The 27,394-nt window shown below is 40.6% G+C and overlaps 1 protein-coding gene across 2 annotated transcripts in view; it reads right to left on the minus strand.

Annotated features, from left to right (window-relative positions):
* Window positions 1-27,087, minus strand: part of LOC142160886 (uncharacterized) — a 60,168-nt gene extending 33,081 nt beyond the window's left edge. For both annotated transcript variants that reach the window (XR_012693328.1, XM_075215940.1), the window contains exon 1: window positions 26,980-27,087. Coding sequence is in view for 1 of the 2 variants with exons in the window: in XM_075215940.1 (XP_075072041.1) it covers window positions 26,980-27,006 (27 nt within the window). In the remaining variant the exon portion in view is untranslated. The remainder of the gene's footprint in view (window positions 1-26,979) is intronic.
* Window positions 27,088-27,394: the final 307 nt, after the last annotated feature.

Below are 27,394 nucleotides of genomic sequence, written 5' to 3' on the forward strand. Positions count from 1 at the left end.
CGTTCATTATGGATCAGGAATCTAATGAATAATGAACCACTTACCTGGAACTAACGCATCTGTCCGCTGTGAGCACCAAATTAGTATACACACAGCGCTCTGGGAACATTTACGCAGCATAAGCAAAAAAAAATAAAAAAAGTTCATTGAACTTAGAGTAAAACATTTATATAACAAAGGAACGGACCAGACAAGTCCCAGGAGCCAGGTAGCAGGGACAGCCAATGCTGCTACTTAACTTTTTCAGACAATTTATGTAGTTCTTAATGTGTGCACCCTTTCCTGCCTGAATAGAAAGTGAAGCTAGATTGCTTACTGCCTCCTAATTTATGCATTTTTCCCCCCTATGTAAGGTTACATATATACATATACGCACACACGCGTAGATGGCATCATTGATCTTTGAGGAAAGCCCCACCTATGCGGACCGATATCTCCAGACAAATGTCAACATAAAGGGAAAGGAGGAGTCCTTTACTGCATCCTCTACAGTCCTGCTTGAGATATAGGCTCTGACGTGCATGAAGAGATCTTTTCAAAGGATCCCTGGATTTATGCCTTCCTACAAAGTACCCATATTTTCACATAGTACAGTTTAAATGACCACTAAAACCATACTTTCCATCTCTCCCTGAATGTCAGGAGACTCCCTGAAATAGGGGTGATCTCCCTCACTCCCTGAAGAGTCTGGCATTCTCCCTGATGCTGAGCCAGTACAAGACGTGGTTGGCTTCGCCATCTGTGGCATGATGACACAGTTCAGAAATTGCGTCCTATGTCCATGTATTGATGCCTATGGAGGTGGCCATTTTCATGGAGACCAAGATTTAATCAAAGACTGACAGGTAAGACAACATGACTTCAGTAATGGAGACAGAAATGTAAAAGACACTTCAGTCTCTAGAGATTCATTAGCTGCTTTTCTTTAAGCATAGTTGCCTACTCTCCCGGAATGTCTGGGAGAATCCAGCATTTCTGAGAGACCTCCTGGGAGAACGGGGCAACCACCCGGTTCTTGCCCCCACAATAGATAAGTGACGGGGGATGAGGGGCGGGGGGGCTTAATGGCGCAAATATCCCATCATCTTAACCCCTGCTGTAATTGGCCAAAATGGTGACAATTATTTAGGGGGCTGGGCCAAAATGATGCAATTCGTCGTAAAGCCCAAGCCCCGCTCCCGCATGTCCACCTCCCCCGAGATCTCCCTGAAGCCAACGAGGAAAAGTTGGCAAGTATGACTAAAATAGAAGACGACATGTAACAGTCACAAACGTAAGTAAAAGCTCCCCTACACTTTCATAACTTACTTAAAATAACATTTAGGGGGGGATTCAATTATCTGCGATGTTCCTCAGAACATTGCGGCTGCGCAAAGAAAAAAAAAGCGGAGATTTCGGTAAAAATCTCTGCTGCAAAGTATCTCTGGAATAGTCGCGAGACACCTCAGGGCTAAATGAATCCTCCCTGTTAAACTGAAGACGGATGGTAGTTGGAGATGACTTTGGATCAGCTGTGTGCCTTACCCATGTGCGTGGCCAAATTAAATAATAATCTGATAAGACCATGTGCGGCCAGCTTAATGGTCTAAACAGCCAATTTGTCTAAGCTATGATAATGGGGTAACATTAGGTGTCTGAGAAGGTTTATTGTACAGGTCCCATTTCAACCTCAGTTGAAAGCACTAGCTGGCAAATGCAGGAAATGTACTTAAAACTATATCACCGATATATTGCATTTTACTAATCTCCTCCCTCCCCTTCCCCAGGGCTCCTCTGGTTCTCATTGTCCCGGGCAAAAAACATTCAACTTAGGACCTTCCGCTCATTTTAAAAGTAACAAACACAGGTGATCCGCCAGCTCTGCATTACAGAACCAGCAGAACCCCCCAGTCCGTTGGCCTCATGCAGCAGTTCTGTTGCTGGGGTTCCGTTGGGTCTGTGATACAGAACCAGCAAATCATTTGTGTTTGCTCCACATTAAACTGGAATGTGTATGTGTTAGTGCGGGTTTAAAGGACAATACAGCCAAAATAAAATAAAAAAGGTTTACAGTTTAAGCAGAGAGAACCTGTCTTACTATATATGTGCGTGCTTGTTTGAGCTAAACTCTACATTTAAGGAAATATTCCTGGTATGGAGTTTACATGTGATGGCTACAGATGACTGTATCTTCATCCACATCGCAAGTCTTCATTCTGTAGGTTTATTACAGCTTAACGCTGCACTGGAGCCGTTAATGGGCAACAACAGGCAACTGATAAGAGTGAAATCGCCTGGTCTACACAATTCACAAAATCAAATAGAACGCAATTTGAAAATATTTAGGAACATAATATTTCTGAGTAAAATTTGCACTAACAAAAACACATTTTTTTTTACAAAAATCTGCATTATTTTGTATTTATCTAGTGCACATTACCAATACCCCAGTAAAAATCTATCTGTACCCTACATTTGTTGCGTGGCAGATACTCTGGAAAGTGCCCATGGTGGAAATTGTCAAAAGTCACATCAAAGTCCAACCTACATTCACTGTAGGTCCACCCACGTCATTCATTTCAGCTTTCTGATAAAATACTGCCCAGTTTAGCCTCATTGAGGACAAGAGTAACGCATATCTCCCGATGTCTAGATTTTGGAGGGAGATTTCAATTCGCAAACCACTGACCACCTAAAGGGTGTGGCTTAACAGGAAAGTGGGTAAGTTACACAAATCTGTTCATTTGTGGGTGGGGTTTGTGTGGAACAGGGGCGTGGCTTATTTTGTCCTGCTTTCGGCATTGCAGGTCACTGTTTGGGTGCAAGGTTTTTATTACATTTGGTCCCGCTAAAGTACAACTAGCAGGTGCAAAATGCAGTCCATGCAAACTATAGGGATGAGGTGCGATTTTGGACAGCTGAAAAATTTAAACCCTATCAACTCATATAAATGGACAATTCTTCCCTCAATGTGCCTTCTCCACCCCAACCCAATAAATTAAGCGCCCCCATTGTCCATTATGCAGGGATCACAAGGGGGGTAAAGTTGCTACACCAGCTATTTATTTATTATGGATCCAAACGACCCACGGAGGTCTGTAAGAGCCTCAGTATTAGTATTAGTTTTTATTTATAGGGTGCCACTAGGTGTGTAGCGCCCTAGTAGCGCCCTAGTAGCGCACTAGTAGCTCAGTACTTTTCAATTTAGGACTGGACACAGTGTGGGGATTAGGGGGAGAGGGGCTACCCTCTCCTCTAGTAGGCACCAGCTCTGCACTGACCATTTCGGAAGCTGGTCATAGTCATAAACCAGGGCAGCCCACTCCGCTGGATTCCCCGTGAGAGTGATAATCATCACAGACCGAGTAGCTTGGGGGCTAGTTCTAGGCATTGCAGGTTGTTTGGCGTTTTCGGTGACCGTGCTGCTCCAGAAAACAGGAAGAACAAAGGTCATCAGCGCTGGAGAGCCACAGCACTTTTATTGCACGCTTAGACAATCTGTGGCTCTACAGCAATTGAGTGTACTTGTAGTTCCACAGCGGCAGTAGCTACAGGTTTCCGGCATCAGCGGCTCCTGCACAAGCTGCTCACAATCTATCGGAACAAGGCCAATGGTGTGGGAGAGAGCACTGAGCGGTCATCTCTGATCTCTAACGATTTGTAACAATGGGACCCACTTGTAGGAGGACAACTGGATGTAACAATGTCATGACATCCCACTCAGCTTCAATTTCATTAGATGGGATTAAGTGCCAGTCCTATCTCCATCATTTATATAGCGCCACAAATTCCGCAGCGCTGTACAGAGAACTCACTCACATCAGTCCCTGCCCCATTGGAGCTTACAGGTCTAAATTCCCTAACACACACACACACACAGACACACACAGACACACTAGGGTCAATGTGATAGCATAAAAGAACACATGTGCACAAGTAAACACTGCACCTACCAAACACATATCAATGTAGCAATATAGATATTGATTATTTTCTTATTATTATTTTACTGGGTACCAACAAGGATATTACATCATTCCAATATGTCCATATGCAGAGAGATTAGTGGTACAGGTTGTGTGTAACTAATAGCAAACCCATAAATAAAAAATGAAGGGGGGAAAAAACAGTAATAAACAATAGATTATAAAACTCTGGGTGGAGAAAATAGAAGGGGAAGGGAAGTAGAGTCCCCTCGTAAAGATACAGCTACTGTGAGCGAATAAATACAAAATGTTAAGAGCAGTAGTGCAAACCATAGAACTTTGTACAATATGCTACTAATATATGGACTTTGATGCGGTGATGAGTACAATGAAGGTAGTAAAAATTAAATTATATATATATATATACAAGTTAACCCGTGCATGATACTCATGCATTCTAGTCAAATCAAGCTACTTAAGGTCTTAAAAAGGTTCTTGTCATGCATTTGGACCTAGCCCAGGCCTCCTCAGGGGAAGAGCGTTACTTCCTGACGCAAGCGGCCTTTTTAATGTGTGTTCATGAGGTAAAATTACCCCTCAACTCGTAAATTTAGCCTTTACTACCCCTCCCACGGGGGGAAGGGGGGGATGATGGAAGTTAACTGACTTGACTATTCTAATTTTTTTGTCAAATAATGTCAGTATACCAAATTTCAGGTCAATTGGATGAGCCCTTTCTGAGAAAATAGTTTTTTACACACACACACACACACTAACGCACGCCTCTACACATGTGTGTTCATGAGGTAAAATTACCTCACGAAAATGAGTTTGAGCCCTACCCTATTTCAGCCCTTTTTGAATTTTTTTTCCCACACACACTAAGAATTTAGTAGGTCAGTGTATAACTCTGCCCAGCAGGTGGCGCTGCAACTTGGTTTTTTTTTCCCACACACACACACAGACGCCACTAAGCATTTATATATTAGATATATATTTTCTATCTTCATTTTCACACCCTGCAATTAAATGTATAAAAGGAACATAGAATGTACGATGGGACCAGAGAAAGGCTGTTCCTTAAGATCTAGAGTCACGTTGTACAAACAGTAACAGCATTCAGCCGACTGTTGGTTTCCGCGGCCACCAGCATTATTGACACTTTCTCTGTAACAAACAGTTTCACTGACTCATTAGCTGTAACCACCACTTCTGCTATCTTACAGCGCGAGGCCAGAGAGTTCCAAACTCAGCATTGGTGAGAAAGCTACGGGGGGGGGGGGGGGGGGGGGAGTATAATAATAAAAAGTGAAATCAACTATATGTCCAAGTACACCAATCATTTTGCTGAACACAATATATTTGTAAGTCTAACTTATTTTTTTTACTGTTGCTGTCAATTCCAACGATGATAATTTGCAATCGGAATTCGCAACCGAAAGCGAAAAAGGCGAAGCTATGAAGACATTTCCCATGATCTCATTGAGGCTGTAGTGTCACCCGCTGATGCTAAAACTACCCGGTAATGACACTGAGTGGTTCTGATCTGAATAGAAACAAACGCAAAGAAAAGCTGAATAATACTGTACCTTGGGGTATGGTATCTGGGCGCTAGTTTATATTTTACGGTTGGCTCCTGAAGTTCTTAAGTGCCTTAAGGCGACGCAATGAATCCACTGTTAGCCCGTCAGAAGCATAGACTGCTAGTGATTCTCCCCTTTGTGGCTTCTTAATGATCTCTGTTCCTCTAGTCCATGTGAGTTCTACTATGCAAATGACACAACCGCCCACCCACTCACAATGGTATAAACTTTATAGAAATCAAGGGTGTCCCCTCGGCTTTGCACCTCATCACTCTAATGATGGCTCTGGCAGATAGAAAGTGTTAAAAACCATCAGCAAATTTACAATATATTATGTGTTCCTTTATTCGGCCTGGTATTTGCAATCATTTAATACAATGCTGAGTGTCAGAAACAGAAAGACATATATATAGTATAGGGACTATTTTTTTTTTTGGTATGTCCCTGCTAAATTGCATGGGCTGCTAACTGAATTTATAGAGCTCATATCCTGAATCACGCTGCCAAATATACCAACAGAGCGTTTCCTGCAGTGTCACTGCTACAACATTAGTTATGCGCTTCATTTTACTGAAACACTGCATTTAATAAAACCACCAAACTGGTTAATTAAACAGGGGGGGGGAGTTTAATTCTCCCCGTGTTTGCGTGGGTTTCCTCCGGGTGCTCCGGTTTCCTCCCACACTCCAAAAACATGCCAATAGGTGAATTGGCCCTAGTGTGTGTGTGTGTGTGTGTGTGAGGGAATTTAGACTGTAAGCCCCAATGGTGCAGGGACTGATGTGAGTTCTCTGTACAGCGCTGCGGAATTAGTGGCGCTACATAAATAAATGGTGGTGATGATGATGATGATGGGGGGGGGACTTGAAAAACTTCACCTACAGTTAATTTTTCTTCACTTAATACTCCCAAATAATAGAACTGCAGAGATAACAGGCCCCCGATCAATTCCATTTATATAAAACTTCTCTTCTGGCGTCAAACACTGCAAATTCTGCACAAACAGAGTTTTCGGCGGAGTTCTCCTTTAAAGAGTGCCGCTCTATGGCTCAAAAACAGCATTAACAACAAATCAGACATGCAGGGAACGTGCATGAAAACACTTGCATTGCTACTAATCATATCTTCAGCACACATCCCTTATTAAAGAAATAAATACACATGTTTATTAGCATAACAATCACCCTGAAAGGCTATGGAACATTTTAAAAGCCAATGATCTGCACTGACTTGTGCAACGTACACATGATTGTTCTTCAGCAGCGATCACAAGAATAGAATAGACTGATGAAACAGGACGTGACTTAAACGATGGTCTAACACTTTACTGTCAGCTGAACGTCTGGTGGCAAAAAGAATCCATTCTAGCAGCACCAGTCATATATGAGGCCTTTGTTTATCCACATCCTTCAAGGTAACATTAACTGACTCAATCTTCTAACGCACCAATCTGACACTGCCACGGTAAGCGTTGTGCCCTTCCGGCAACTGGTTTCTATTTTCTTGGCTGCAGCTACCCTGCAATTTAGCAAAACTAGTTTTAATCAGTTCACACATGTCTGAGCTCTCAATAAATATCTTAAAATGAACCGTATCACTAACTACATTACTTATTTGTCCATGAAGAGAGGGAGAACTGAGGACATTTACTGGGCAGGTTCAAACACAACCCAATTTTACTGTATAAAAGGGAGAGATTGAATTATATACCTGGTAATAGGCCTAATTTGACTGGATTGTGAAATTTTAAAAAACTTTTCTATTGATTGCAGGAGAACCTGGAAGGTTATAGTGAGGAAATAGACATTGTTCTGACGTTCAGATTGATTACTTTAACCAACCTTCCCTAACTGGAGTCAAATAACAGTTTGTTAGATACTTATAATACTTTTTGGAGTTCCTACCCCTTCACTTCTGAACGGTGATTGCGTTTTGTCCAACCCAGTGGTCAAAGTGGAAATTTAGAAGTCGCGGTATGAAAAATGTAATGGGAATGTAAGTGGATAGAATGTGATAGTGTTACAATGAAGGCAGTAGGAGAAGTGGCAGTATGACATACCACTGTATACACCCCACTTCTACCACTGTATATATATATATATATATGTATAATGTAAGTGACTATAATGTGATAGTGTTACAATGAAGGAAGTAGGAGAAGTGGCATTCTGCTGATGTGTGCCTTAATAGCCCGAGTGTAGCCGGTGATACCCAAATTGAGGATGCCACTTTGGAATTAGAAGAGGATGAGGGGGAGATTTGTGTAGGCGACGAGGGCGCTAATGATGATGTTGATGATTATGATGCAGACAGATACCAAATTGCCTTTCTCAATTTCTATTTATATTCTAGATTATATAACGGCTGAATAGTTTTCTATTTTACTCCTAGTGGAGAGAGGATCTGATGCAGACAGATACCAAACTGCCTTTGTCCATTTCAATTTATATTGTACACTATATAACGGCTGAATTTATTAGTATTTTATACAAGTGGAGGGGGGCCTAGAGAGACAGAAACCAAACTGGCTTTCTCCATGTCAATTAATATTGTACAGTCTATAATGGCTGAATTTTTTAGTATTTTATACAAGTGGAGGGGGGCCTAGAGAGACAGAAACCAAACTGGCTTTCTCCATGTCAATTAATATTGTACAGTCTATAATGGCTGAATTTTTTAGTATTTTATACAAGTGGAGGGGGGCCTAGAGAGACAGAAACCAAACTGGCTTTCTCCATGTCAATTAATATTGTACAGTCTATAATGGCTGAATTTTTTGGTATTTTATACAAGTGGAGGGGGGCCTTGAGAGACAGAAACCAAACTGGCTTTTTCCATTTCTTTACATATTTAACTATAAGTGTAGGGTGTAATATACATTCAAAGACGATGGCTGCATTGCCAATATGCATAGATGGAGAGGAAGACAATCTGTTTTGTGTGTAGAATAGGCCTACCAACGAAGAATTAAACTGTTTTTTTGGATGATTTATTACCTCAACAATTACATTACTTGTCTCTAAAACAGTTGGAGCACTAAATTGGGTTAATTTAGGCCCAAAAACATGGATTTTCCAAAAAAATAGCAAAACAAAACCAAACAAAACCAAAACCAAAATCAAAACACGCAATGGCAGTTTTGCAAAACCAAAACCAAAACACGACGGTAATCCAGATCCAAAACCGAATCCAAAACCAAAACACGGGGGTCAGTGACCATCTCTAATATATATGTATAATGTAAGTGACTAGAATGTGATAGTGTTACAATGAAGGCAGTAGTAGAAGTGGCAGTATGACATACCACCGTATACACCCCACTTCTACCACTGTATATATATGTATAATGTAAGTGACTAGAATGTGATAGTGTTACAATGAGGGCAGTAGGAGAAGTGGCAGTATGACATACCACTGTATACACCCCACTTCTACCACTGTATATATATGTATAATGTAAGTGACTAGAATGTGATAGTGTTACAATGAAGGCAGTAGTAGAAGTGGCAGTATGACATACCACCGTATACACCCCACTTCTACCACTGTATATATATGTATAATGTAAGTGACTAGAATGTGATAGTGTTACAATGAGGGCAGTAGGAGAAGTGGCAGTATGACATACCACTGTATACACCTCCACTTCTACCACTGTATATATATGTATAATGTAAGTGACTAGAATGTGATAGTGTTACAATGAAGGCAGTAGGAGAAGTGGCAGTATGACATACCACTGTATACACCCCACTTCTACCACTGTATATATATGTATAATGTAAGTGACTAGAATGTGATAGTATTACAATGAAGGCAGTAGTAGAAGTGGCAGTATGACATACCACTGTATACACCCCACTTCTACCACTGTATATATATGTATAATGTAAGTGACTGGAATGTGATAGTGTTACAATGAAGGCAGTAGTAGAAGTGGCAGTATGACATACCACTGTATACACCTCACTTCTACCACTGTATATATATGTATAATGTAAGTGACTAGAATGTGATAGTGTTACAATGAAGGCAGTAGTAGAAGTGGCAGTATGACATACCACTGTATACACCTCCACTTCTACCACTGTATATATATGTATAATGTAAGTGACTAGAATGTGATAGTGTTACAATGAAGGCAGTAGTAGAAGTGGCAGTATGACATACCACTGTATACACCTCACTTCTACCACTGTATATATATGTATAATGTAAGTGACTAGAATGTGATAGTGTTACAATGAAGGCAGTAGTAGAAGTGGCAGTATGACATACCACTGTATACACCTCACTTCTACCACTGTATATATATGTATAATGTAAGTGACTAGAATGTGATAGTGTTACAATGAAGGCAGTAGTAGAAGTGGCGGTATGACATACCACTGTATACACCTCACTTCTACCACTGTATATATATGTATAATGTAAGTGACTAGAATGTGATAGTGTTACAATGAAGGCAGTAGTAGAAGTGGCAGTATGACATACCACTGTATACACCTCCACTTCTACCACTGGTCCAACCCCTTTGCACTGCTCGAGTGGAACAGCTTGCCGAAATTGACACAGGTCATTTCTTTCTTACTAGACAGACTATAATTTGTGGAATTATCTGGTCCGTTTGGGACAGGTTTTTAATACTACCTTGCAAGCCATTCATATTTACATTAGGCAAATAGAAAAAGACAGAACATTTATACAAATGCAATATTAAATAATTCTATAGGTTTTCCTTTTCTCTTTTAATGATGGTAACTTACACCCCTTAAAAGTTCATCACAGTATTTAACTGCAAAACACAAAGACATTTCTTGTAGTGATCATAGAGGAATTACGGTTATAAGAGTTAACCTATCACATAATTGTGGGGAATAAGGTATATATCATAACTACAGTGTAAATATGGTATATCAAATGAATCCTTTTATAAATTGAGCTACTATGGTGTAAAACATGAAGTCAGGAAGTCTTGTGAGTGTATTCGGTGGCTTTGCACATCTCAGTGTTAGCAGATAGCAGTGTGACCCATGGCAGCTTCAAAGGCCCCTGTGCTGAGCTATATCCTGGCCTAGGATGGAGTTTTGACACCTGACTCAAGGAGACCATGTGCCGACTTGGCTATATTTTATATAGACAATAATAATTACGTTTTAAAATATGCCACTTAAAATCAATAAAAGTAGTGATCAACCACATATTCAATAGCATGATGAAGGGCAGCTCATATGTCAAATTAAGAATTCTACCACAATGGGAAGTTGAGGAAATGAGAAGAAGTTCAACTAATACCCTGTACCTAGGCCTGTTTGGTATCAATAGATGGGTAAATTCATAGGGGATCTATTAATAGAATTGGGTCTGTGTGACTCTCAGAAAAGTTAGGTCACACAGTAGAATTTGGTAGTAAATCAGGCAACATGCAAATGGTGATTGTAAAAAGTGTCACAGACCACAACCTCCCTGGAGGTGGGGCAAGGTGTCTTTAAAAAGCTGAGACCAGTTACCACAAAGTATCAGTTTCTTGGGGATCAATCTAATTCATGGACTGTCCATCTTTTCTGCCTACCCCCAGGCATACAAATTATTATAAGTTATGCTCTGTACTTTCATCTAATTTGTTTTTATAACTGTTTACAATTTTTTATTTGTATGTCAAATCGTTATCATAAATCTTTCATTGTTTTTTTTTTATTATCTGTAAGCATTGTACTTTTTGTATATTAAGTCTAACAGTTTAATAGTTAAAACCAGCTGTGCACTTGACCAATAATACATGAAAACACCCAAGATGACCAGTCGTTATTTTGCACCACAACTTATATCTTCCAATTGATTATGAAACCCGCTGTGCACTTAGACCACACCATGTGGTGCGTACACATTTCTACCAGGTTTCAAGTGTGGTAATACAAATATGCACAATCTAAATGGAGACTATAGAAGTGTCAGAAAAAAGTTTTCATTACTCAAAGACCTGTCCGACGCAATTGTTCTTTTTCCTTTGTGTAATTCATGGAAAATTAGTCACCGTTGATGCCACAAGTCAGGGTTTTTTTTGTTTGTTTTTTTACATTGTTCCTTCTAAAAAAAGGAAGATGGATTTAAGTTGTCAATATGTTAAATTGTCAATCATGAAGCAAACTATAACTATGTCTAATAGTCTCCTGTCATAAAATATTAAGCGTCATATCTTGTTGCTTTGCTCTTTAAAATAACTATCATCTAGTACAACAAAGGAACTTTTAGCTATTATTTCTCTGCCCTCCTGGGATTTAGGAATTGGTAAGTGACATGCCGTTTGTTTTCATGATGTAACAGTGTTTGGAAGGAGAGACGCTCGGTAGTGGACAAGGATTCCTGATGCTCATCAATAACAGCCGAGGGTTGATAGAGATACAAGGGTTCTCCCAAGAGAACCAGCAGTATGGACAGCTGTAACAATCCCAATTAATAAAGCAAATGAGATCCATGTTTTAAAGAAGCCTCCTACACAGGTCAGAGGAAGTGTGGTGGATCCACGTGAAACGCGTAGACTGGCCTTTCCTTCCAGCCGAAAATGTTGAGGATTTGGCCATGCAAAGGACCAAAACTACAGATATCCATTGAGGTCCCACACAGCCAGGAAACAGGATTTATTTTTTAAGTATTCTGATATATAAATAGGTGTTCTTGATGAAGTTTCCCCTAACATGGGAGAGCTTTTAATCTACACGCAATTCCATAAGGATTCATATTTCCTACATAGAGAAGCACTGCATGTGTCTTTGGAGGCTGCATCTTAACTCCACAGGTGAGCACAGATCATTTTACCTTCAAATGGTTACGAGCCACAGCAGCTTTGCCATGAGCCGCAGCGGCTCTGCCATGAGCCGCAATGGCTCGCTTCCTGCATTTCTGGCCCTCATCCCGGCTGCCATGGCAACAGCCCGGGCCTTCACTTCCACTCTCCTCCGGGACGCCCTGGTACCTAGCGCTGTGTCTCATCAAATGTGACAGCCTGACGCATGCGCATTTGGGTTTTTTGCATTAGGCAGCCTCCTGACCTTAGATTAATTAGGCAGCCTATGTACAATTAACTACAGCTGGTCAGGCCACCTGATTTCTGATTGGACCATGCTTGTTTTTAAGGCAGGGAGGGCATAGCCTCCCTGCTGGTTATAGCGTTAGTGCTCTGTTCTATTGCTGACCTGCTATCCTAAGATTCATTTACCTGCTGTGACCTTTAGGCTTGTTTACTGAACTCTGCTTGTACCCCTTGACCTCAGCCAGTTTCTGGATTTCCCAGTTTCCCACCTGCCCCGATCTTTGGCTTGCTCTTGGACCTTACTGCTTGCTTCTGACCAACGACCTATGGCCTGTCCCCGGTTACTGCCTCCAATATTCCAGTTTCCTACTCCCCGTGCTACAGCTAATTTGATAAACTTCTACTACCTTAGAGTTCAAAACCTGGGGGCTTTGGAGAACCCCGAAAAATTCTAGCTCTAGAACTAGAGGTGCTAAAGGTGAAGACCTCTTTATCTTTGTTCTAAAAGTTTATCTATTAGCTGAGGTCCTTACAAATACAAGGCGTCTCCAGCACATGTGCACTAGATCATCTTTTCTTTTTCCTGGCCTGTCATATATGGAATAAAATCATGGACCACACGTGTTGCATTGTCATAAGCACAAATCCATATTCAGGTCACAGAAATACTATTTGGATAAAAATAAAGATATTTCAATACTAGAAGTCCTTCATCCAGGAAGTGTTCACACACAGAGGAGCAACCTGTGTTCTAAATTGAAGCTCTATTCTTACAGTTATTAGGAAAGTTTACATTTCACTAACTTTATCAAAAACGCAACAACTAAAATAAAAATAATATGTATCGTTCCAGAGTTCCATCTTTTCCAGACCTCAACTGCATCCTGCAAAGTTCTCACCCCCCCACCCCAGCCCCCAATCTTCAAACACTTTTAGGAGGGTCAGTAACGTAGATCACCTTCGTCCATGGTTTCAACTTTAGAGTTTAAAGCTTAATATGATCAGCCAAGAAATAGGTGCAGGAAGATCACAAATAAAACTTTTATTCAACTATGAAATAGGATCCATGAAGTATATAAACATTATTTATTCCACTATCACTTATCTCTTTACATTGCAGCTCTTGAACAAATCAGCCGTGAATAAAACATGGACATTAAGAGGTGTGGATTGAAATATTGATTTATTGGATGTTTGCAAACTAGAAGGTAATGACAGAAGATCTAGTGATTAATGTAACTTGTGGTCACGATAGCTGTTGTACGTATATTAACATGAATGTGGCTTGTTATAGACATTGGGGTTCCTGACATAAGTCATGTTGGACCCACTACACTGAAACCTGGACCAGTTTGTTTGTGTGTGTGTTATATGTCATTAATGACATTGTGTAACGAGGCGCCGCGGCTTGGGCTCCGCAGCTACTTACTCTGTTCTCCCTAACTGCATCCCGGCCGTCACCATGACAACCAGGACCTCACTAGCGGTGCAATAAGGAGTGTCTGCAGGCAACAGTGCAGCATGGTGTAGGTTTGTTGCAAGTTTGGGGCTGCATTTCAGCAAGTTAGATTTGGTCAGGATTAATGGTGTCCTTAATACAGGCAGGTACTTCTCCATCACGCAATACCATATTGGAGGCATCTGATTGGCTCCAACTTTATTCTGCAGCAGGAAAAGGACCCCAAATATACAGCCAATGTCATTAAGAACTATCTTCATCGTAAAGAAGAACAAGGAGTCTTGGAAGTGATGATATGGCCCCGACAGAGTCCTGATCTCAACATTATTGAGTCTGTCAGGTATTACACGAAGAGACAGAAGGATTTGAGCAAGCCTACATCCACAGATCTGTGGTCAGTTCTCCAAGATGTTTGGAACAACCTCCCTGCAGAGTTCCTTCAAAAACTGTGTGCAAGTGTACCTAGAAGAATTGATGCTGTTTTGAAGGCAAATATTGATTTGATTTAGATTTCTCTTCTGTTCATTCACTTTGCATTTTGTTAATTGATAAAAAATAAACTATTTAGACTTCTATTTTTTAAAGCATTCTTACTTTACTGTAAGGATATAATAATAGGATGAGTATAGACAGACACTGTTGTACAAAAGGCCTCCAAGGAGTCGGACAGAGAGGTCAGTAGATGTTACAGCGATGACACTCAAAGGGTTAAAGAATCTTATAGCGACATAGTAAATCATTTTGTCAATTTCACCCAATGTATGAACACAACATATGATAGAAGAGAAAATATATCTCTCTTTTATGTGGGCTAATAATTACAGTTTATCTCAGAGGAAAATGTATATTGTTTAGGATTCTGTTCTCTTCAATATGTTGCGTACAGAGATAACCTGGTAAACCTCTTCATGCAGACACTAATGTAAACACTGAAGGGAAGAAAGTATTGTAACAATGCAGTAAAAAGTGTTGTAAAATATATTGCAGAGTTCAACTGCATGTAAACAAATTATACTTTTCCTTTAAAGGTGAGAAGTCATTCAGTCAGAGGAAATACTTACTTTTGCACACTTTTGTTTAGGATTTATGTTTAGAGCAAAAGTTCCGCCAAGATGATGAAGACAGATAAAAGTGACACTTACAGACTACAGCTAAACATTCTGTTCATCAATTTTTAAGACAAAAGCCATAGTAGCAACTTTGCTTTATTCTGGAACAAATGTTCTACACTACAAAGCAGAACTCTCTCACAATTCTATATTGTAACCAGCTAAAAGCTATACAGACATTCCAGGACAGCCAAATATTATCAGCAGCAGCTATTTATATAGCGCCACTAATTCCGCAGCGCTGTATAATGCAGAGGAAGCTATCAAAGGAACATCTCCTTCCGTGTAATGTACATGGATTTGTAAATAAGGTTTTAATACAGAATCCCAAAAGAAATAAATGGATAGATTGGGTTTAGTGATAACATTTTAGTATATAATTAGAATGTGGCTTAGGCCGCGAGGGTCAGCCTTACCGAATAGGACAATCTATAACTCCACTATTTGCTGTATGTATATATATATATATATATATATATATATATATATATATATATATATATATATATATATATGACAGCTAATTGTTTAATCGGAGGCTATTGAATACATATAGCTTTCTAATTAGCACTATGCAATCTGTGGCTCACAATTGGTTTTAATATAAATCAACTCCATGATTTCAAAGCAGAATCAACTGCTCTTTAATTAGTGAATCGCTGTTCATATAATACAGCTTATCCATTGCAAAGGAAGATATCTTTACTGTTATATTTAGATACCTACACGGAGTGATCACATCCCAGTATATGATCAGAATGTGTCACAACATGTGAGGGATACTCAGCTTAATAGTCAAGATACATTTATCCAGAATCCTGGGACTCGCTGTGTGAAGAGCAGCTAATCTATGATTTGAAGGGGATTGTGTATAATATTATTTAAAATTAATAATCACAACAAAACGTAACAATAGGTCAGTGCAATTTACTGCTTTTGTGCTACGTAATCTGTGTAATAGTATAAGAAATCTATAAATTACTATATAACCTAATGATAGATAAGTGCAATTTACAGCTCTCTTATCGGTGCTATATAATTTGTAATCTATAGCTGGGCCAATACAATTTTGAATGAACTTATAAAACACCAATAGATTACCTATAATTACCTAACAGCTCTATGGTTGAAGACTATGATTAACAACTCTTCAAATCGGGGCGCACTAAAAATCTGACTATCGCTAGAATTGATCCACACCTGGGGACAGATTTACTAAACTGCGGGTTTGAAAAAGTGTTGATGTTGCCTATAGCAACCAATCAGATTCTAGCTGTCGTTTTGTAGAATGTACCAAATAAATGAGAACTAGAATCTGATTGGTTGCTATAGGCAACATCTCCACTTTTTCAAACCCGCAGTTTAGTAAATATACCCCCTAGCCTTTACCCTGAGGACAAATTATCGACAACGTATCGAGAAAGATATTATATAAAAATAAATGATAAGAAAATAAAAATAAAAAGAGACCACTCACAGTGCGTGATTTTTAATTCACTGCCCTATACAGATTTTAATAAAGCCGCTGAAACACTAATTTTAGTTTATATTCATTTAATAAAGAAAAGTTGCGGTTTTAAATTATTGTAAGCTAAACCAAATTAAATTTAGCTTGTTTAGTTTATGTGCACCACAATAAAACACTAGCTCTTTCTTCCTCCTATGTGAATTTAGATAGTTTAGAGTGGTAGAACTCCCCGTCAAATTATACAATTATGTTCAAGATAAACGTATATTAAATATGTTAAAGATTTGGGAGATAAGCTAAACCGTCCTATCTACAGATATACATCTAGTGCGGTAGTGCTTACCGCTTGCTTAATTACCAGCCAATCCGCAAAGTAGGTGAAGGCAGATTTTACTGAGCTGTTTCCAAAGACCATCAAGTGGGTCTTCACCATGAAATGTGCTAGGACAAGTGAGTGTCCTTCGGTACATATATATAGCAGCTCTGTGCCCCTGTGCTTTGTAAAGAACGTCTACATACCATGTATGCCGCATGGGCATACATGGTAGATGGGCCACCTGATAGACTTCAAAATAGCCGCACATTACCCTTAATCTCAGTAACAAGTTATGCAGCACGGTGGGCTAGTGGTTAGCACTTCTGCCTCACAGCGCTGGAGTCATGAGTTCAATTCCCGACCATGGCCTTATCTGTGTGGAGTTTGTATGTTCTCCCTGTGTTTGCGTGGGTTTCCTCCGGGTGCTCCGGTTTCCTCCCACTCTCTAAAAACATACTGGTAGGTTAATTGGCTGCTATCAAAAATTGACCCTAGTCTCTCTCTCTCTCTCTCTCTGTCTGTCTGTGTGTTAGGGAATTTAGACTGTAAGCTCCAATGGGCAGGGACTGATGTGAATGAGTTCTCTGTACAGCGCTGCGGAATCAGTGGCGCTATATAAATAAATGATGATGATACATGCGTTATAAGCTAACCCATAGCAACTACTTTTCCTTTTAAGTAGGTATGATAAATACATGTTGAACATCTGAACTTCATGTCAGACAAATGTGTTACTGACAACACATTTGCACCAGTTGTAGCATAAACACCATCTAAGTAGAGAATTAAATGGATTTTTCTTTTCCTTCTGTGCTTTTCATTTATGCGTTTACATCATTAGGCCAAACGGTTTATTTTCATTGACCTGGGATATGACACAAAGCTGCTCTCTACATATCCAATACCAAGCGTATAGAGAAGCAAAGTTGTATTCCAGGATGGGGGGGTGACAACTGCCAGATCGCATAAATACTTAAATGAAAAGCACAGACGGAACCTGAAGATAACAGCAATGTATCTCACAGAAGGCTACATGCACACGCTTAGAAATAAGAGTCATGTGACTGCGTACAACCCCTTTTAGGCAATTGCTTGTGAGTATGTCGCCAGAACAAACTGGTCAGCTCTACAAACATCAAAAAAGGAAATACAGGGACTGTAGAAGAAGTGGGAACAATCAGGGCAATCGTTATATAGTGCAGTCCACTTTAGGAAAAAGTCTTACTTTCCTTTTATACGTGAAAAAAAATAAAAATGTCAAACAGTGATATAATAATTAACTACAGTACAACAGAACATATATCAATTCATAGTTATAACAAAGTTGTAGCACAAAAAAAAAAAACATTTGTGGTTAACGGAGCATGCAAGAGTGTGTTTGGCACCTTCCACCCACAGCTGAGCTCCACAATCCTGTTTTAAGTTGCTCATATTTTTAGTTAGGAATTGCTTTCCAGTGCAAAACTTGGCTTTCTGTGTAGGTTCATAAAGAACAGATGTAAAAAGTGGAACTAGCGGAGAATTAAATACGCCAAGGCAGCAGTTTCTGATGCCATTCTCCGGCACGTTCATTGTGACACAATATCAGCAGTAGGAGGAACTAGCCAGTCAAATACTACACATTTACTTTTCAAAGGCAACAACTAGCACAAATGAATGTACTTTTTCCTGGTCCAGTAATATGGTGCTGGACACAGTTTTTTTTTTAGTTAGCTCTAAAAAGAAGTATTCACAGACAATAGTAACACCCCCCCCCCCCACACACACAAGAAAACAAACAAAAAAACACTCTAGCTGTTGACGAAATTAACCCTAGTGTGTGTCCGGGTGATAGTAATGAGCTTACACTCTGTTTCCTGTTATCATCATCATCAGGTATTTATATAGCGCCACTAATTCCGCAGAGCTGTACAGAGAACTCATTCACATCAGTCCCTGCTCCATTGGGGCTTACAGTCTAAATTCCCTAATACAGACACAGACAGACAGAGAGATACTAGGGTCAATTTTTTATAGCAGCCAATTAACCTACTAGTATGTTTCTGGAGTGTGGGAGGAAACCGGAGCACCCGGAGGAAACATACAAACTCCACACAGATAAGGCCATGGTCGGGAATCAAACTCATGACCCCAGTGCTATGAGGCAAAGTGTTAACCACTGAGCCACCGCACTGCCCATACTGTTATATAGAGTCTACATACACTATTTTTTTTTTTAAGAGTTATGGACCGGACACCGGAACTTTAAATTAATGGGCCTTATATGAGGCAGACTTTATGAATGGTCAATATTTAGCAAACCTAAAAAACCATGAAGGGCTGGAAGGATTCAACCTAGCAGTCTTTTTTTACAACATAAATCGTTCCATGAAAATTGATTGTTTTGCTTCCAACGGTTTTCCGTTAAATAAAGTTTTTACACTTTTTGTTTTCCCACAACCTTTTTACAGTAGGTTATTTTTAATATAAGACACTAGCCGTACAGCGGATCTCCAGCGCTAACCGTTAGCACTTCACTATTACAGTGTCCTGGTTGTAAGCTCCTATGGTTACAGAACCACTCTACCCATTACCAGGTCCCACAAAATGTTGGCACCATACAGCTCTCTGGGCTGCTAGACGGGTCCTTGCTTGTCAATCATCCCTGTTTGTTTGGAACGGCAATTCAGCCATGAACTACATCCTGCTTACACACTGGAAGTCATACAAAGAACAGTCAGAATGTAAAGCCAGGGGTTCTTCTGTCAACCCAAATTAGGTTTTCTCAAGGGAGACATATATCCTTAAGTGACAGGAAACAATTATTTACCATGAGTGGCTGTTCCCCGCCAACCGTGTGAATAACACAGAAATAGCTGCAGTTAGCATCACCTTCAATATTTACTAAAGTATAGTAAATATATTAGAAAAAAAGAAAAAGTAAACCAATGTTGCGAACTACGGATGGTGAAAGTGTCCCCATTACCCATTTGCATCATGAACAGATTAAAAAGGAGTGTATGTATCAAGCCGAGGACACTAAGGCCAGACATATGTCCCCCCACACCTAGACAGCCAGGACAATTATACCAGAAAACCTCATTTATGGGGAGCCCTGGGGGTAAATGTATCAAGCTGAGAGTTTTCTGGCTAGTTTGAAAAACCAATCAGATTCTAGCTATCATTTATTTAGTACAGTCTACAAAATGACAGCTAGAATCTGATTGGTTGCTATAGGCAACATCTCCACTTTTCAAACCCGCCGGAAAACTCTCAGCTTGATACATGTACCCCCTGGAGGTGAAGGGCAGAACATCTCGGTTTTATCCCTGTGCCCTAGATGCCCAATTCATGGCAAGGTGCTCCCCTTCCCTCTGGTCTTAGGAGAGAAGTCTGAAGAGGACACAGCCAAAGCCTAAATATAACCTCCTACTACTTTATAACCGCCCCTTTCATTAAATAAAAGATCACTTTAGCCACCTTTATGGGTTAAGTTAACCATGAGAACAGATGAGGACGGCCTTCTTCACAGGTTGTACTTGTGGAGGGGACATTTGATTTTGAGATCTTTTTTTTTTCGCTTAAAAACCATTGTGCGTCTTAAAAATGTGCGTCTCTCTGCCGTTCTACCGGAATGTGCAAAATGTGCCCTATTAAAAGTACAAGAAAGATCCGAAATCTTCCAGCTTTAAGCTGGTGCCAATCTAGGACGTTCTGCAGGGTGGAAGCATTTGTTTGGACTTCCACACAGCAAGACGTGTCTCTACAATGCCTCCTTCCCAGCCAGTTATCTCAGTTCAATAATCTAATCTGCAAACTAAATGGAGTTTTTTGTGCAATTTTCAAAACTAGGCAAACTGGCGTGCAGCCGTCGTATTTAGCAAGAAATGCCATCACTCCACCCAATTCTTCCAACTGACCAGTGGAAACTTCTCTGAAAACCCTGCGTTCTTTGGCGATATCCTAAGCACAGCGCCACAGAAGAGCATTCTGCATCTTGTCAATGAGGCGCTATGGTGTCAAGCGACGGCTGTATAACCTACATCGGCAACTAGCTTTCTGCATCTAATCCCTCCCTGGTGAGTCGAGCACAACAATCTCCGAGATCTGTTGGTGACTTCTGGGCTCAGCAGGAACACTGGTCCGAGCATGTTGAACCAAGCCTGGTTTCTGTGGCAGCCTGTGCAGGAACAATGTCCTACCACGGTTCAATGATCTCTGTGCAGATACCAGCTGGTCACACGGGGTTTATGCTGGCGGGGTGCGTCTATGATTGCATGTAAGGTGTTATGTAGGATTTTTAATTTTACACATTTGGAGACATATGAGGAACAATTAAGAAAACTAGTGATGAACGAGGAACTGTAACCTATAGAGACCAGATTCTGTCGCTTTGCAAAAATTAATTGGTTGCTATGGGTTACTGCTATTTCTTCCTACGCATCAGTTTTCATAAGTGTTCCTGGATATCTACAAGATACATAAGAAACAGCAACAATTGCTTCAGTAAAAACGATCACACAAATAAGCAAATCTTTCATCGGTATCAGATTTATGTTCACAAAGCAACATAACGAATATATGCTCATCTTAACATCACTCATGTTGAGTGCCCGGGTCACGTGGACAACTATTAATCAGCTGACACTGACATCCAACCCGTCATCTGTAGACCAGATTTTTCGGGCATGCCTGAAAATGATCAATTTAGATTGGACCATTCTTGATCATGAGGACTACTTAGGGCAGTGATGGGCAACCAGATATATTTCGGAGGGCCGCCTGCGTCCTTAATGCTGTTTGAGGTCCCATCACGGAGTTAGGGCAATACACAGTGATATTAGGACAAGTTCCTCATACTGGTCCATAGACAGATGAAAGAGTGAGGTCTTTGCTGTCAGTAGAACTGCAACTTTGACCAAAATACACTTTTGACAGCAAATCACCAAATGTAACAGCCCTTTGTATCTTCTCTTTTAAAACAAGTGGTCCCATCAATGTGAAAGAGCGGAACTCACAGCTTTTGTTGCAATCTATAATATCAGGCAGTGTCCCCTAAATTAGATCTGGCCGTATTGGCCTGGTACAGCTGTTTATTGTCTGTAGAAATACAAGTTTAATATACACATGTCTTTACTTAAATGTAGCTTAACTAAATGGTCATTGTATAGTTGTTACTATTCAGCATTTATTGAGCAGAGTTCTATCATCATCATCATTTATTTATATAGCGCCAACATATTCCATAGCGCTTTACAACTGATGACAAACACAGTAAACTAGTAAACAAACTGGGTAAAGCAGACAAAGAGGTGAGAAGGCCCCGCTCGCAAGCTTACAATCTATCTATCGTCAGATACAAAGGCACAGTGTTACTCCACTTACAAAACAACATGATCACAGAGGAGAAAACTTCAGGACAATTCAGTAAAGCTTAACATTTTTTTGTTATTTATTTATTTTAAATTAGACAGATTCTTCTTAGATGTTTTAAAAATAGACAAATACACACACAAAAAAAAGTTAAATAGCTACTAACTACCCCTTAGCCCAAAACCCCTTAAAACTAAAGCTTTGACAGGAACAAGCCAGCCTCGGGCTATTATAACCTTAGCTTAATTTTTATTAGACAAATCAAAAGGACAATACCGCAGAAAATCAAACAAGTAGCCACAATACAATATTCATTGCAAAGTGGAAGAGACTTAAACAGAGTTCTCTCTCCAAACTACATCCATCAATGAGCATCAACATTAGCATCGTTGCAGCAATACATAGCTACATATACACACATAACAAGCAGTTATGACAGATGCTATGTCAATGCTTTCACAGAAGAGAACAATAAACTCCAACAAACGCATTGTTAGCAAAAGAAGTCATCATAAAAGGTAATCAGGATGCGCGTGTTGCTATGGTTTTCTCTTTGTGGACAGATCATCATTTCATGACCTCAGCACCCGTCAAGTTTTAAGGTCAGGCAGGAACAGGACAATCCGTAACCAGGCTATTGGAATGCTCACAGCAGCACATGGTATTTAAGGAGACAAACAAGTCGATTTTTGTGGGAGGCACTAACCAGTCCACAGCATAGAGTACCAACGTTAGTCCTGTTACACCGATTAGGGAAGGGCGCGGAATCCAACTTGATGGGTGCCGGATCACCCCCAATATTTGTGCTGCCGCTTACACAAACCATGTTTCTGCACAGAATTTTTCAGTCATGTGTGTGTGTGTGGGGGAGGGAAGGAAGTGAGTACCCCCAATCATTTTAAAAAGTTTGCCCCATCGGTGACAAACGCACCTGTATATATAAAACAAACATCAGAAAATCAACTTTTTATTGCCCAGGATTCTCCCCAGCACCTATTTCCCGGGTGCTCCACCCGGCTGTTTTTACTTGCCACCCGGTTCTCGAAGGCCAACAGAGTCCTATTATAATATAATAAACCATTGTTTCTCCAATTAGAACAAGCACTATGTGAGCACTACAGCCAACAGTGTGGGTTAGACCACTGACCACCAGTCTGACCAGTCCTGGCAGATGTGGGCAATAACCTTCAACATTTTTCCATACAATTGCAAAGTATTACAACTGCCCCCACCCGGCTGCTTCTTTATACCACCCGGCTGGCAAAATTTTCTGAAGCCAACAGTGTATAAATATCCAATGACCACCCTCTATGGGAGCAATGTGTCTATTCAAATCCATAAAACTCAAACTAGGTAACACACACTGACCAATGCCCTGAGCAGTGGCCACAAGTATATCTGGTCTCCGGCTTGCACACCTGACATTATCAGTATTGGGAGAGCTAGACAAATAGTGTATGAAGCCATATGGGTGTATCCAACTAGGTACTCATAAGGCTGATGAAATCTCATTGTAAGAAGCCAGGAAAAGAGAGATCACATTTAGAGCTATAGAAAGCACCCAAGTAGGTGCCAGCAGTTTTTCCAGCCTAGGGTTATGTTTTCAGTAATATCAAATATGAAAAAATATATACAATAATTGCAGTCACTGTGCTCCAGGCTACAGTGATTGCAGTTCTACACCTATAGAAACCCCCCTTTTTTTTCTAGCTGCCCTTACTTGCTAAACAGAGCAGATGACTTTTGCTGATCACACCAATCGGCAACTTGTTGCTTAACCGTTCGTCTACCAAGGACACGTTAATGCAAAGATCGCTGAATGCAAATGAGTGGCTTTTAGCAAGATAGCCCACAAACTTGCTCTCAGGAACAGAGAGATAAAAAGCACCACACACCCACATCAGAGCTGAAACATGACTAATGCAAATCTTCAAAAAGCTCCAAGCGCATCTTGTGTATAAAGCAGAATGATAATTACAGACACATTTCCAGCGTAAACACTGCAACAGAAAAACAACATCCTTTTCTGTGCCGATTATAGACATGACTAGGTACAATACTTTAAATGGGCCCATACAAATAAGTATTGCAACATGTCCTAGCACCCAGTACAATGCAGGCTTTCATTTTCTATATGACAGAATGCAACAGCTTGATTAAGTGGCTGTGACATATGAAAATATTGCTTATTTATTTTTATACTGTTCCCCAAACATGGGGCTTTAGTCAGTTTATCACCACAGCAGCGTACAGAGCTTTTCTCCTATGTCTGTAGTGTTTGCTACATCTGTTGAACATTATTCATATGCAACGACCATTGGCAGTATAGATGGTAGTTATTTATCACTTTGTGGGAGCACCAGATAACAAGTAGTAAAACCCTGTAAGGGTGGGTATAATTAAAGACTGAAGCAAGTTGATGAACTCTGTGTGGTATATTTACTAAACTGCCGGTTTGAAAAAAAGGGAGATGTTGCCTATAGCAACCAATCAGATTCTAGCTCACATTTTGTAGAATGTACTAAATAAATGACAGCTAGAATCTGATTGGTTGCTATAGGAAACATCTCCACTTTTTCAAACTCGCAGTTTAGTAAATATACGCCTAGGAGCCAGCTTGTGTTGAATAATATATACGAAGTGATGCTTCCATAGGGGCAGCACAGTGGCCTAATGGTTAGCACTTCTGCCTCACAGCACTGGGGTCATGAGTTTGATTCCCAACCATGACCTTATCTGTGTGGAGTTTGTATGTTCTCCCTGTGTTTGCCCGAGTTTCCTCTGGGTGCTCCAGTTTCCTCCCACACTCCAAAAACATACTGGAAGGTTAATTGGCTGCTGTCAAAATTAAAACAAGTCTGTCTATCTGTGTGTGTGAGTGTGTGTCTATATTAGGGAATTTAGACTGTAAGCTCCGATGGGGACTGATGTGAGCGAATTCTCTGTACAGCGCCGCGGAATTAGTGGCGCTATATAAATAGCTGCTGATTATGATACTGAAATTCAGGCTTTTATAGCACCTGTGATTAAAAAAAAAATAAAAAGAAGTAGGCTTCTTCACCATCTAAAAAGCTCCAGTACTCTGCAGGGCTTTCAAATGGTTGCTGTTTACTTTTGCACAGGGCAAAGCAAACTCAATGTGCCCTGCAATTTACATAAACTATATACGAAGCACCTGTCCTCCAGGATATCCTCACAAAAGCATCAATCTGCACACACACCTCTGCTATTTCAGGCACAAGCGTAACGCAGGACAATTATGCCAGAAGTAGTCAGGTTTTGTGCCAAGCTGAGCTGTACCCAGACTTTATCCAAGACTCCCAACGATTGCTTCTTCCCCCTTCAGAAGTGTACAGGTGGAACATCTAAAAGGCCCAACAGCAATCCACATACAGTGCAGAAAGCTGGATTTCTTAAAAATAATGCCCAAATATAAAAGCAGCAGCGTTTCCCAGAAGCAATAACTTTGACAATGGCACAGAACAGGTTACATTCTAACAATGATTCATGGGCAACAAATAGCAAAGCTGTGATAAAAAAAAAAAACCATCACGTGCACAATGTCATTTTATCTTGATCAGCCCTATATTCATGTGATTCTAGCAAGGATATCATGAATGTGCTCCCATTACTGACGATGACTCACGCTGGAAAATCTCTACATGGACTAATGGTGCTTTGAATGAACAACAAGTAGCATAAAAATACAATTAAGAGACGAGCAGTAATCAACCAGTCATCTTTTGCAACAAGTGCATGACTATATGAACATTGAAATATACTCCGGTCATTAAGAAGAAAGCATACCAATCTCAATGCATTAGTGTATAACAAATCATGTTAGTATGAAGATAAAATGTGTATGGAAAATTATGTATGTGAATCACTTTGTGACCCATAGCAGAGTTTTTATTTAATATAACCTTCACATTATTTTATTGCCATCTACAAAATTAAATAGATTATCATTAAAAATACAATAGATATGAAAATAAAAATTTGCATAAGATGAATAATATGGGTAATAATTAGATGGTAGTACATAATAGGTATGCATAGGGATTGTACATGGAGACCCAGACTAAATATCACAAACAGTTTTGGGTCCCTATCCACAGGTTAAGAACCCCCTCCATACTTTTGATTACATGCAGTTTAGCATCAAAAATGTTAGTTTTATTCACTTTAGCACCAAGTATCACCAGCCACTCAGATCAATGGGTGAACTGTCAATAGACAAGAACATGCCCATCCTAATAATAAGATAAGTGTTTATAATGTATGACTGGGCACCTGATGTCCTGCCACTGGGCACCTATGCCCCCAATGTGCCCACTTTGTCCCATGCCTTCTGATCCCTGTATACTTAGTATCTGTACCTGCTAAACTCCTTCTCCCGTGCACCTGCAACAAGCCCATTAGTGTGGGGCCTAATTCACCACTATTATCACTGTACTCTGTGCACAGACAGCAGAATAACTAACTTTACTCCCGATCTCTCAGAAAGTTCTGCTCTCCAGAGCATGTGAATAACTTCTGCCATTAGCTCCATGCCCACGTCCAGGACCTACTGCAGCTGATTGCACTTGGCACACTCACCCCCCTAGGACCTACCCGTCTGTGTGCCCCCAGCCAGTCCCTACTACAGAAGGTTGTTGTGGGCATAGAGGGGGGGTGCAGGAGGTGCATGGGGTGCAGGGGCCGCCTGGTACCCCCTCCCCAATAACATCGGTGCCCAGTGGGCTGTGAGTACCCACCTGCCTACTCCGGGGGAACTCTGCCATCCGTTCTCCAGAGCTGCTTCCGTACCATCACCCACTCCTGGCCGCTCTGTACCCCCCCTGTGCCTCCGCCTTCCGCTCCCACCATTAGCACCGCCCGGCCGCTGTCACTGACCCGGCCCATCACATACCAAGCTATGGGCGTAGTACCCCGCCCCCTGTAGGGCTGTAGTCTACACGTGGCCCGCCTCTCGCCTGTACTGTACACCCACCCATGGTGGAGGATGGGCATGGTTTGACAGCCCGTGCCAGCACTCAGCCCTGTGCATGGTGGGCACAGTCTGCTCTCAGCAAAGTCCTCATAGTGAGGTTTCCTAAATCCCAGTCATCACTAAGCTCAGTACATTGCAGACAGTGTTAGTGCATTGGGAACTTACAGGCAGTGTGGAAG

Source organism: Mixophyes fleayi, chromosome 6 (assembly GCF_038048845.1).
Source record: "Mixophyes fleayi isolate aMixFle1 chromosome 6, aMixFle1.hap1, whole genome shotgun sequence".
Taxonomy (NCBI): domain Eukaryota; kingdom Metazoa; phylum Chordata; class Amphibia; order Anura; family Limnodynastidae; genus Mixophyes; species Mixophyes fleayi.